At 41.2% G+C, this 13215-nt stretch overlaps 1 protein-coding gene across 6 annotated transcripts in view; it reads left to right on the top strand.

Moving 5' to 3' along the window:
• Nucleotides 1–23: 23 nt before the first annotated feature.
• BRD8 (bromodomain containing 8) overlaps nt 24–13215 on the top strand; it is a 31989-nt gene continuing 18797 nt past the window's right edge. The window contains exons 1-11 of one of the 6 annotated variants that reach the window (XR_011646643.1): nt 24–130; nt 1086–1182; nt 8013–8082; nt 9094–9143; nt 9363–9485; nt 9605–9685; nt 10109–10173; nt 10555–10691; nt 11229–11447; nt 11840–11984; nt 12850–13059. Coding sequence is in view for 5 of the 6 variants with exons in the window: in XM_058279203.2 (XP_058135186.1) it covers nt 112–130; nt 1086–1182; nt 8013–8082; nt 9094–9143; nt 9363–9485; nt 9605–9685; nt 10109–10173; nt 10555–10691; nt 11229–11447; nt 11840–11984; nt 12850–13059 (1216 nt within the window). In the remaining variant the exon portion in view is untranslated. Of the gene's footprint in view, nt 131–1085; nt 1183–8012; nt 8083–9093; nt 9144–9362; nt 9486–9604; nt 9686–10108; nt 10174–10554; nt 10692–11209; nt 11448–11839; nt 11985–12849; nt 13060–13215 lie in introns of those variants that run through there. The other 5 variants (XM_058279203.2, XM_058279236.2, XM_058279230.2 and 2 more) reach the window with 5 other exon arrangements.

Genomic DNA, 13215 nt, shown 5'->3' with positions numbered 1-13215 from the left:
AGTTTCCCAGGAGGCACCGCGAACAAACGTCCGTACTCAATTTCCCAGAGTTCCGGGGAACCGGTACTACTTGACTCTCTCTCCTTCCTGATTATAGACTTTGGGGCCAAGATGGCGACAGGAACAGGCAGTGAGTGTTTGTGTTGCTTTTGCGTGGTAGGCCATTGTAAAGCCGAGGCTAGGCCCCAGATTTCTGTCACGCACTTAGGGAGTGGTTGGGGTGATTTGCCTGAGAGCCAAGAGTGTTCAGAGATCTGCGCTTGACGGCGTAGTCAAGGCCAGAGCTTGCGGGCTCAGAAGTGTAGGGTCTTGAGCCTCAGAGAGGGAGCGGAGGTTTGAGGAAAGCAGCTCAACGAATCCCTGTATGTTGGGAGCTCCGCGGGGGAAGGGATAAAGGGGCTCTGGAAACTTGGGCATACAGATGAAAAGACGTCCACCACACGGAGAGGCCGGCGTCTAAAAAAGCAATTCGTTTACTGGCGAACGTGTTTGTGAGGCAGTAAAAATGGGGTCTTTTAAAACCGTGAGCTTTTTCTACCACTGAGAAAATTGTGTTTCGTACATCTTAAGTCATTTTTTAAAATTTATTTTTACGTTTAATGGGTAGAAAAGCCTTTAGGCCCGACAGTTGAGGGGGGTATAACGAGACAAGTAAACAGTTTTATGCTAAGAAGGAGGCGGGTCAGCAGGAGGGGGTAACCGCTAGGAACCCTGGGAAAAAGCCCTTTTTTTTTTTTCATATTTGAGGAAAGTATTCTTAAAACTGGGCTTTTCTAGAGAACTGCTTCGTCTTAATCTGACATTCCTTTTTTTTTTTTTTTTAATTAAAGCGGAGCTTGAAGCCATGGCATTTGAGGAAATCAAATGTTCTACCCTATACGCCACTTAGTGCATTTTACTAGCAATGAATAGGTACCACCCCCTAGTGGCGATATTTCTCTGGAAAGGTGAAGATCCAGATTTGGTGATAAAATAGCCCACTTTGCCCTAACGAGCTGGGTGTTTTGTATTAGGCTTCTAGTTTTCCCTTTGGTACTTAAAACTAGTAGTTCGGTGATTATCCCTAAGTCTTTATCTCCTTTTAGAACACAAACTGCTGAGTACTGGCCCCACGGAGCCATGGTCCATCCGGGAGAAGTTGTGTTTGGCATCTTCTGTCATGAGGAGTGGAGATCAAAATTGGTAAGTTATCCAGGATGTCTATCTTGGGTCTAGAACTGTTGGATATTTTTTCATACTGGTGGATTCACATAGTTAATTGTATTAATCTTTGAACTTTTTTCCCCACAGCTTTATTGAGATATAATTCACCATAAAATTAACCCATTTAAAACATACACTCAATGGATTTCAGTATATTCACAGAGTTGTACAACCATCACCATAATCTAGTTTTAGAATATTTTCATTACCCCGGAAAGAAACTCCTTTAAAGTCAATCCATATAACACCCTCCACCCCATTCTCCCAACCCTAGGCAACCACTGATCTACTTTCTGTCTTTCTTGATTTGCCTGTTCTGGGCATTTCATTGATTTTCTGTAACTAGCTTCTTTTTTTTTTCTCCCTCTTTATTTTTTAAAAAATGTTACGTTAAAAAAATATAAGAGGTCCCCACATACCCCCCACCCCCTCACCCCACTCCTCTCAAATCAACAACCTCTTTGATCATCATGGGACATTCATTGCATTTGGTGAATACATTTTGGAGCACTGCTGCAACACATGGATAATGGTTTACATTGTAGTTTACATGTGACTAGTTTCTGTAACTTAGCATAACGTTCTCAAGGTTCATCTGTGCTGTAGCATGTATAAGTATTTCATTCCTTTCTGTGATTGAAAAACATTCCATTGTATGGATATACCTCATTTTGCATATTCATTCATAAGTTGATAGACATTTGGGTTTTCAACTTTAGACGATTATGAATAATGCTGCCATGAATACTTGTGTATAAGTTTTTGTATGAACATATGTTTTTTTTTTTTTAAAGATTTATTTATTTATTTCTCTCCCCTCCCCGCACCCCAGTTGTCTGTTCTCTGTGTCTGTTCGCTGTGTGTTCTTCTTTGTCTGCTTCTGTTGTCAGCAGCACGGAAATCTGTGTTTCTTTTTGTTGCGTCATCTTGTTGTGTCAGCTCTCCGTGTGTGCAGCACCATTCCTGGGCAGGCTGCACTTTCTTTTGCACTGGGCGACTCTCCTTACGGGGCTCACTCCTTGTGCGTGGGGCTCCCCTACGTGGGGACACCCTGAGTGGCAGGGCACTCTTTGCGCGCATCAGGAGTGCACGTGGGTCAGCTCCACACAGATCAAGGAGGCCTGGGGTCTGAACCACGGACCTCCCATGTGGTAGGCGGATGCCCTAACTACTGGGCCAAGTCCGCTTCCCTGAACATATGTTTTAAGTTCTTTTGGGTATGTAGACTTAGGAATGGAATCACAGGGCCATATGGTAACACTATGTTTAATTTTGAAGAACTGCCAAACTATTTCGCAAAGCACTTACAGTTGTACATTTCCACTAGCATTGAATGAGTGTTCAGATTTCACCACATCCTCACACAGCATTTTGTCTCTTTGTTTAATATCATCCTAGTGGGTGTGAAATGGTATCTCATCCTGGTTTTGATTTTCATTTCCCTGGTGATTAATGGCATTGAGTATCTTTTCATGTGCTTATTGGCCATTTGTACATCTTCTTTGGAGAAATATATATTCAGATCCTTTGCCCAGTTTTTAAATTGGATTATTTTTTTATTTTTGAGTTCCAAGAGTTCTTTATATTTCAGATACAAGCCTCTTATCAGATAGATGACTTGCATGTATATAAGCAATGAGTGAGTGTTCTGATTTCACCATATCCTCCCCATCCTGCTTGAGTAGTCTCTGTTAAATTTAACATGTCCTTTCAGATATTTTTTCTATGTGTATATGAGTATATGTTTAAACTTAAAAAGAATAGGAACATTGTATATACATAGTTTTTCAACTTATTTTACTTAAGACAATATTGTAGGTACTTTTCTGTCATTACACTAGATTTGTTTTTCTCTTTTTAAAAACACTAACATATTCCATTGGATATACCATAATTCATTTTCCATTTACCTTCTATGGACATTTAGGGCTATAGTTTTCTGTTCTTTGTATCAGTATTTTTGTAGGATAAATTCCTAGAAGTGACATTGCTAGATTTGAGGTATATGCATTCTTTTAAGGCTCTTACTAGATCATAGGTTTCACAAAATTTTTCTATTTGCAATAAATTGTTATTATTTTCGCATTTTGTTAAAGATTCTTGTAACTGCTAGTCACGTCTTCATTTCAGTCTGTAATAAAATCATTTTTATCATGCTTTGTTATTCTAGCTGGAAGCAAATCTGACTCATTATGTTAGCCTGGCAGACAATCCTAGGTAAATGTACAGCCCCTGTACTTTTTAAAAAAATGGTAACAGATATACAATATAAAAATTTCCATTTTAACACTTTGAAGTATACAGTTTGGTAGTGTTAATTACATTCACAGTATTGTGCTGCCATCACTACCATCCATTCTGTATGCTTTTTTTTTTTTTTTTAAATAGGGCTAGGGATTGAACTCAGAACCTCCTGTGTGAGAAGCCAGTGCTCAACCACTGAGCCACAGAGCCATATCGGTTTTTTTTTCTTCCTTCTTCTTTCATTTGTTTGCTTGTTTTTTTTTTTTTTTTTTTCCTAAGAGGCACGAGGAACCAAAAACCTGGGACCTCCCCTGTGGAAAGTAGGCATTCAGCTGCTTGAGCCACATCTACTCCCCTGTATGCTTTTTGGAGTATTGAAAACAATTCAGTAGCTTCCTTTATTGATTGTGTATCCTTGTCCTAGCAAATAAGAGGAGGCAGGAGGTAGTATAAACACTGAACAAGACCTTGTGACCTTTGCCAACTTCAGAAACATTGATTCTGTTCTTTCTGTGTTTTCTTTGACCTATCTCAAATGTTTCTTTCTTTAACCTAGCCTGTGCTTAAATGGACAGAAAATTGCTTGTGTTAAAACTTAACCATTTTTCTGTTGAGGGGGATGTTTGGTGGGGGGGGGGTACACTTGGGGGGCATGCCTCTATGGCATGTGAGTAGCATCTTTGTTGCATCATAACCTGAAATTTGCCCAAACCGGACTTGCGTACCAGACCTGGTCTCCGCGGCATTCTTTCTCCCCTCGCCGCGCGTCCTCCACGCCTGAGAGCCCCTCTGAGGCTGTCTGTCGCAGCCTCAGACGCCTTTGCGGCCAGCTGACCCCTCCAAACCCCCCCCCGTCAGCGTCGGGGTGCAAGCCGCCCCAGCCGCACATCTTGGTGGGTGGAGACCCACACGATAACCAAAGAATAGTGAATTCCCATCCTGGAAGTCCTGCTGCATTCTCTAATAGAGCAGCAGTAATCCCCCAAGTACACAGTGATAGTGAAGGACCATTAAAATAGGCTTTTGAAGTGGCCATGATGGCTGCTGGGGGTGGGGAGTGGGAAGAAGAGATGTGATGTGGGGGCATTTTCAGGACTTGGAGCTGTCCTGGGTGGTACTGCCGGGACAGTTACTGGACATTGTGTGTCCTCCCATGGCCCACTGGGTGGACTGGGGGAGAGTGTAAACTTAAATGTGGACCATTGACCATGTGGTGCCGCAGTGCTCGGAGATATGTTCACTGAGTGCGGTGAGTGTCCCATGATTTTGGAGGAGGAGGTTGTTGTGGAAGGAGTGGGGTGAGGGGGGTGGGGGAGTATATGGGGACCTCATATTTTTTGAATGTAACATTAAAAAATAAAGACAAAAAAAAAAAAAGGATTGAAAAAAAATATGTATATATGTATAAAGCCCTGAAAGTGATTTATAAGTTTCATCATTGGTCTTTACGTATGTTAGCAGGCACTCTTGTGATTATGTGCTTGAAATTTTTAAAATTACTCCGATATTTGTTATTAAAATAAGCATACTTATATTAAAAGAGTTTGACACCAAAAAAAAGTCTTTTGATATTGATGATGGTTCTTATGAACATTTTCTTGAGAAATTGAAACATAGCCTTATATTATGTATTGCTTAAGAGTTACCTCCTGAAATCCTTGTTGCTCAAATGGGGCCTCTCTCTAAGCCAGGGGTTTTTAACCAGGAGTCCATGGATTTTAGGGGGTCTGTGAGCTTGAATTGAAAAAAATCAACTTGATTAGATATCCAGCAGGATATGTGTGTTGCCTTGTCAAATACTGCACCACAGTTTTAATGTTTTTATTCAAGATCAACAACACAGTCTGCACATTGACATGTCTTTAAAAAATGAAATTGAAGGGAAGCGGATTTGGCCCAATGGATTGGGCTTCTGCCTACCCCATGGGAGGTCCAAGGTTCAAACCCAGGGCCTCCTGACCCTTGTGATGAGCTGGCCCATGTGCAATGCTGATGCGCACAAGGAGTGCCATGCCACGCAGGGGTGTCCCCCACGTAGGGGAGCCCCACGCGCAAGGAGTGCCGCCCAGTGCAGAAAAAGTACAGCCTGCCCAGGAATGGTGCTACACACACAGAGAGCTGATGCAACAAGATGACACAACAAAACGAGATACAGATTCCGGGTGCTGCTGACAAGCGGACAGCACACAGCAAATGGACACAGAGCAGACAACAGGGGAGGGGGAGCGGGAAGGGGAGAGAAAAAAAAAGCAACAGACAAGTTTAGCAGGGTTATAAGACATGAGATCAGATCAGTATACAAAAACCAGTTGTATTTCAATATACTAGCAATGAACCAACCAAAAAAATAAAAAATAAAATTTAACTTTCCTATATTTTTTATGCATTCGATTATTAATATGTTAAGAAAGAAGCACGTATGTATAATATTATGTTTGTTATTTTAGTAACTATTTCAATATATGTAACTTTATGCATTTAAAAACATTGTTATGAGGACATGTTGGTATGGGTGTGATATATTTATTAAATAATACACAGTGTAGTATGGACTTAGTATGATTTTTATTTTGACGTAGCATGTTCTGAGTGAAGTGGATAACTGCCTTCAGCAAGGTTGGTAAGGATAGCAGAGATGTTTTATGATGCCACATCTTAATATTTTGTCATGTTTCCTTCAGGTCTTTTAAAAGAAATAAACATAAATTAGTTTGAAGCCCCTTTGCACCCTTCCTTGATCCTGTTCCAATCTAACTCTTCATTTTTGCTTCTTTCTTTCTTTGTCTTTCTACCTATACCTTTTTTTTTTGGTTTTATTTCTTATTTCTCTCCCCTTCCCTCCCCTCCCCCCCCAGTTGTCTGCTCTCTGTTCATTCACTGTGTGTTCTTCTGTGTCTGCTTGTATTCTTGTCAGCAGCACTGGGAATCTGTGTCTCTTTTTGTTGTATCGTCTTGCTGCGTCAGCTGTCTGTATGTGTGATGCCACTCCTGGGCAGGCTGCAGTTTTTTCACTCTGGCAGCTCTCCTTACGGGGTGCACTCCTTGTGCGTGAGGCTCCCCTATGTGGATAATACCCCTGTGTGGCACGGCACTCCTTGAGTGCAAGAGCACTGTGCGTGGGCCAGCTCACCACATGGGTCAGGAGGCCCTGGGTTTGTACCCTGGACCTCCCATGTGGTAGGCGGACGCTGTTTTATCGGTTGAGCCAAATCCGCTTCCCTCTGCCTACAACTTTTTAAAAGGTTGTATGATTATAATCATAGCAGGAAATTGGGTCATCTTTTTTCAATATTATATTCTGTTTCACCACATGCATTTGATAATTATTTTCATAGAGTTGAAGTGTGGTAAGTTAAACATCCTTTTGTGGGCATTTCAGAAAAGCCTAACTGTTCAGAAAAGCCTAACTGTTCATCATTCGGAGCAAGTATAGCAGTTTGATATAGTTGTAAATCCAAAAATAGATATTGGATTATGTTTGTAATCTGATCTGTACCTGGGCATGATTGAGTTATGATTAGGGCTTTGATTGGGCCATGCATTAGGGTGTTGAGTCCCTACCCACAAGGGTTGGGGACTCACAGATAAAAGGCATGGCAAAGGACAGAGTTGGAGCTTTTAGTGCAAGGGTTTCTAATGTTGGAGTTTGATGCTGAAGTCTTAAGCTGGAGCCCCTGGGAAAGAGACAGAGCCATTGACCTCATAGTCTAGAGCTGACCTTGTGGAGAGAGGCAAAGCCTAGAGAGCCTCATAGACTCTCCTTGTGGTGGAAACAGAGGAGTTGAGCCCAGAGGAACCCAGAAAGCCTGAACCCTCACAGATGTCAACAGCCATCTTGCTCCAAATAGACTTTGGTGAGGGAAGTAATTTATGCTTTATGGCCTAATATCTGTAAGCTTCTACCCCAAATAAACACTCTTATAAAAACCAACCAATTTCTGGTATTTTGCATCAACACCCCTTTGGCTGACTAATATAGCAAGTCTTATATGAATATCTTGGTGCCTTATTCTTCTGTTGAATTAGTTCTTTATATTTTACGTGCCTAGGAGTTATTTTAGTGGGTCAAAGATAGTAACATATTTGTGGTTCTGGAATGTATTACAAATTGCTTTTCAAAAAACCAAAGTAAAGTTGACATCAAAATATCTTCCCAGTTTACCTGAAATGAGATTTTGCTAGTTTTTTTTGTGTTTGTGTGTGGTACCAGGGGCTGGGGATTGGACCCAGGACCTCATATGTGGGAAGCCGGCACTCAGCCACTGAGCAACATCGGCTCCCCTAAGTTGATTTTTTTGTTTTGCTTGTTTGTTTTCCTCTCTTTGCTAGGTTCTGATACCTTCACTTTTATCACCCAGGAACGCTGCTTAGCATGACTTTTCCCCTCTAAATAGCTTTTAAGTAGTAGTGTCACTTACCAAAGTCAGATATTGCAGAATATTTCCCAACTGCAGTTTTTCATTTTGAAGTACTGTTTTTAACCTCCAAGCCTTATACTCTCAATCTATCCTTCTCCACTTCTTATTTTCTCTCTGGTGTGTAATTAGGCTTTTTTAATTATACAGGGTATCAGTTAGCAGAGCAATCAAGCCCTTTGCAGAACCTGGCCGCCCTCCAGACTGGTTCTCTCAAAAAGTAAGTTTCTGGGAGTGGATGTAGCTCAAGTTGTCAAGTGTCTGCTACCCATGTACGAGGTCCCGGGTTTGATCCCTGTTACCTTCTAAAAACAAACAAAAGAAAAAAACAACTCTCACTGGGGAGCAGATGTAGTTCAGTGGTTGAGTACCTGCTTCCCATGTATGAGGTCCTGGGTTCAATTCTAAAAGAAAAAATTAAGTTCCTAAGCAAGTGCTCTTTTAGAGCAGTCTTTGAGATGTGAAGTAGGTTGCCTACCAGTCCTTGACCTTTAATCATAAGGCTTTTATGCCATGAAGTAGGAAAATAGTTGAGAATGCCTTTTACTTTTTGCAGTTTGCCCAAAACATCTGTGTATATCCATATTACAAGCCATTCTTGCTGGTGTAGCGTAGTAGTTAAGAACCCAAGATTGGGTGTTAGATCTGGGTTCCAATGTGACTACCTCTTAAAAATTTTGCACCATGAACCTCAGTTTTCCTATTTATAAAACAGGGATGAGTTATTTTAGGAATACTGGAAAGATTTAATTGAGGCAATACACGTAAAGCATTTAGCACAGTGTCTTGCATATGGTAACTGTTTAGTAGGTATTAACTATTAATACTAAGTTCCTTTTCCCAAAATACACAAACTCCAGGCCAGAAGAACTGGGGCTGGGGATTGAACCCCGGACCTTGTATGTGGGAAGCTGGTGCTCAACCACTGAAGCCACATTGGCTCCTCTGAGTTGGTTTTTTCATTTATTTGCTTGTTGTTTGTTTTTTTGTTTTTAGGAGGCACCGGGGACCAAACCCGGGACCTTCCATGTGGGAAGCAGGCGCTCATTCACTTGAGTCACATCCACTCCCCTGGTATAATTTGAATTGATGTAATTGCAAAATGTTTTGCCCTCCTAGAAACTGCCCACATCTTACATGTAATTCTCCTCTTTAAAACTTTAATACATTGAAACTTGGAAAGTTACTCCTTTCCAGGCTTGCTCATCACATTTTTACTTTTTTTCCATAGCATTGTGCTTCTCAATACTCGGAACTTCTAGAAACCACTGAGACCCCAAAGTGAGTACAAAGCCAGGCACTTAAAGGTGCTAACAGTCGTATCACCTCAGTAGAGAGTGTTTACTGAGAATGTCTGATTTATATAAGCGGGTGATAAAAGTAGAGTACAAGGAAGTTATCTATAATTAGTTAATAGAGAAGACTCAAAGCAAGTGGGAGGGGGAGAAATGTTCTCTTATTCAAATGTGATCTTTATATTCTTACTTTAATTTTCCACAGACGGAAACGGGGTGAAAAGGGGGAGGTTGTGGAAACTGTTGAAGATGTCATTGTTCGGAAATTGACTGCTGAACGAGTTGAGGAATTAAAGAAAGTAATAAAGGAAACCCAGGAAAAATATAGGTACTTGTGGAGAGAATACCAAATGGTTGGGAAAGACAAAAGGGCCTGATTTTTGGAACTGGTTAGAATTTTTTAAATGGCAGAGTAAAAACCAAATATATCTCTCTTCATTCCTATAGACGGCTGAAAAGAGATGCAGAGCTAATTCAGGCTGGGCATATGGACAGCAGACTGGATGAACTTTGCAATGACATTGCAATGTGGGTTATTTTATATTGTTTTTCTTCTGTGTTCCTTTCTCTTTTTATCTCCTTCCTGCCCCAAGTAATCTGGCTTATTTCCTCAACCTGCTATCCCTTTAGAATTGAGACAGATTCTGGAAAGGGAAAGCCACAGTGGCCTGGTATCTGGGAAAGGGGAAATGAGTCGTGGAAGGTAATGTGATAGAGAACATTTCTGTGTGAGAACATAACTTAGTTCTAGCTTAAAAATGACTCTAATTTGCTTGGGTGAAGAACTGGGAATTAGGCAGTATACTCAAATTCCCTGTTTTGCTAATTAAACATAGTTGTTTAGGCCTTTCCCCTTGAGAGTGCTAGCCTTGCAGAAGATTTCTCTGTGAGGGCACTGAACCATGGAGGAGCTTAAACTGGCTAGCATCTAACCCTTAATTCCCTCTTTAGGAAAAAGAAATTGGAGGAAGAGGAGGCTGAAGTAAAGAGGAAGGCTACAGATGCTGCATATCAGGGTAGGTTGAACCTAGTGACCCTGTTTAACAAATGACTATATAGTACTGAATGCTAGTATAGTTGAAGACAACTTAGAGTCCACTAGTTCCAGTTTACTTGCACAGTTTCCTCTGCTGTCTTTCCTTCTACCAGAATAAAAATATCCCTGAATGTCCAGGAAGAATCTCCTAAAAAATGTGCTCTGCTCAGATCTCATGAGATCTCAAATTGACTTTTAGGACACAGAAGCTTGATTATAAGACAACAAGCATAATTAATCCAAACTCATACTGCTGCTTTAATAGTGTGACATGACTTTTTGTTATTATATGACAACCAAGTAGTCTCGTTTCACTTATTTAATCTTGACGATTTGGACATCGCTTTCTCTTCTGTTCTAGCTCGTCAAGCAGTAAAAACACCCCCTCGGAGGTTACCAACTGTGATGGTCCGCTCTCCTGTAGGTTCTGCCTCCCCAGGAGGTGATTATCCACTTGGGGACTTGACTCCAACCACAATGGAAGAGGCCACCTCTGGGGTGAGTATAATTACATTTTTGGAAAGTGACCAGCAAGGGGGCAGTAAGCCAACAGAGCTGAGTGATGAGAAAACTACTGATAGCCTAGAGGCAACTCCCTCTCTTGGTCTGAATGCTGAAGACTTAATTTACTTTGTTCTGTGCTCTAAGATAAGCATGGATCTAAAAACATTGAGGCTTTTGGCCTTTCAAGAAATAGGTAAAAGATTATGTTAAATAACTATTTGCTAAGTGCACTAGTCTCATGAAATTCCTGCTGATAAAAGGGCCAATTTCCTTGTAAATATAATATTGGTAGTGGAGAAAGAGTTTGTAAAAGGCAGGTTGGGTGGAGTGGTTGGGTCATTTGTGTTTAAGGGGATAGAAGAGAAAATATTATTGGGAAGAAAGGTATGACTGAGACCAGGAGGGGCAGAGGGTTTCTGGGCACTTCCACTCAGGACTAATAAAGTTATAGTTAGACACATTAACATCCAGATTACTAGGGAACCTTCCAGAATTTGAGAAGTCAGATAAAGGTTCTCTGTTGTCTCTTAGGTAACCCCTGGGACTTTGCCGAGTACCCCAGTCACCTCGTTTCCTGTGATTCCTGACACCCTTCCTCCAGGCTCTGCACCCTTAGAAGCCCCCATGACCCCAGTAACAGATGATTCACCCCAGAAAAAGATGCTTGGACAGAAAGCAACTCCACCCCCCTCCCCTCTGCTGTCAGAGCTCTTGAAGAAGGGCAGCCTCCTGCCTACTAGCCCCAGACTGGTATGGAGACTTCTGTGGGTGTTTGAGAGCTGTGGTAATTTAGTACTTGGAAGGGAGTGCCTGGGATCTAAAATATGACATGGAGAAAGAAAAAAAAAAACAACTTTAAAAGAGGAAAAGATCTAGTTAAATGCTTAAAAAAAAAAAAAAGACATACACTATAAGTCAATAGTATCCTTGGGTCCTGAGGTATCTAAACCACAATTATTTTGGTTCTCTTCCCCAGAGAACTTGTGAAATTATAGTTTAGAATTTCCCTTGAGTCTGAAATTATTCTCTGTGGATATTAACTTTTAGTTTTCATGAAGTTTGGTCAACTGCTGGAGCTTTTTTGGGAAGTGGTAGTAAAGGAAAGCTTGAGTGTAGCCTTCACCTCTATTCTTCCCTGGTAGGTCAGTGAGAGTGAAATGGCTGTGGCTTCTGGCCACCTGAACAGTACGGGTGTCCTCCTGGAGGTAGGCGGGGTCCTTCCCATGATACATAGTGGGGAGATGCAGCAAACAACCAACACTGTTGCAGCCTCCCCTGCTGCCTCAGGTAAGTTACCACTTTTCCTTTAGCCACTTTACTTCAGAGATGTTGAAATTGGTATTGATTGTCTTCAGTTTCCTAGCATTTGTTACAAAGCAACTGTCAATCCTAGATTTAAAGCCCAAGCTTGGAGCTACTTACCTTTTATTCCACATAGTGCTCCAGTTTGTAAATCCATGCCTTCTTCAGGTATTGATAGCCCTGGATGACCAAAGCATAGATATTGATGAGAGAGGAATAGTGAACTTAATGGCTGCCTCTCTGGGGCTTGCAGAATCACAGGAGGGAGCTAGAGATACCTATAATTAAAAATACAGGGAGATGAGATTGGGAACCAGAGAAGTGGGCTTGCTTCTTGGGCCTGCCACCCATTGCATTTGTGACCTTGGATAGATAACTTAACTCTTGAGACTCAGTTTCATCTTGTGTTAATTGCAGATACATATATTTGACAAGGATATAATAGTGAAATGAGATAGAAAATATGGGAAGAAAAAGTTTACAAAATACTCTACAAATATTAGGGATATTTGAATGGTGTTGAACTTGGGGTGGCTTAGAGCATGCTTAACTTTAGCAGAAGTGGCAAATTTATTCATGTTACTTTTTTTGTTTTTAATTTTCCTCTGAGGAAAAATTACAACTCAGTTTTCATGTATGTTTACTCTAGTGCTTTGGCTCATTCCTAACTTGGAGGAACTTCTTAAGTAAGATTGGAGAAAGTAAGGCTATAGATAATGAGCTTAGTCTGCACAGGAATTGCTTTCATCCTTTGAGACTATAAAAAATTTCTTTGTTGAAGCAATAAAATGGCTATTGCTTCTTATTTATATGCTTTCTTCTTATCTCATTTTGTGTACCTCTTTGTTAGGTGCTCCTACTCTTTCCCGGCTTTTAGAAGCTGGTCCTACACAGTTCACCACACCTCTTGCTTCCTTCACTACTGTTACCAGTGAGCCTCCAGTTAAACTTGTGCCACCCCCTGTAGAATCTGTGTCCCAGGCTACCATTGTCATGATGCCTGCGCTGCCAGCACCATCCTCTGCTCCGGCTGTCTCCACTCCTGAGAGTATAGCTCCAGGTGCGTCTCTGACCCACGCCCTGAGCAGCCGTTAGGTCCAAAATTTCATCTTGAGCTTCAGTCAGAGAAAGGTGACTAAGAGCATCAGCTCCAATTCAGATACTTCTGTTTTCCTTAGTCATATGTCGTCTTCATCCTTAGAAAAATAAGAATATG

The sequence above is a fragment of the Dasypus novemcinctus genome, chromosome 2 (assembly GCF_030445035.2).
Source record: "Dasypus novemcinctus isolate mDasNov1 chromosome 2, mDasNov1.1.hap2, whole genome shotgun sequence".
Classification (NCBI taxonomy): domain Eukaryota; kingdom Metazoa; phylum Chordata; class Mammalia; order Cingulata; family Dasypodidae; genus Dasypus; species Dasypus novemcinctus.
Note: the sequence above shows the minus strand (reverse complement) of the source record. Positions and strands in the feature narration are given on the sequence as shown.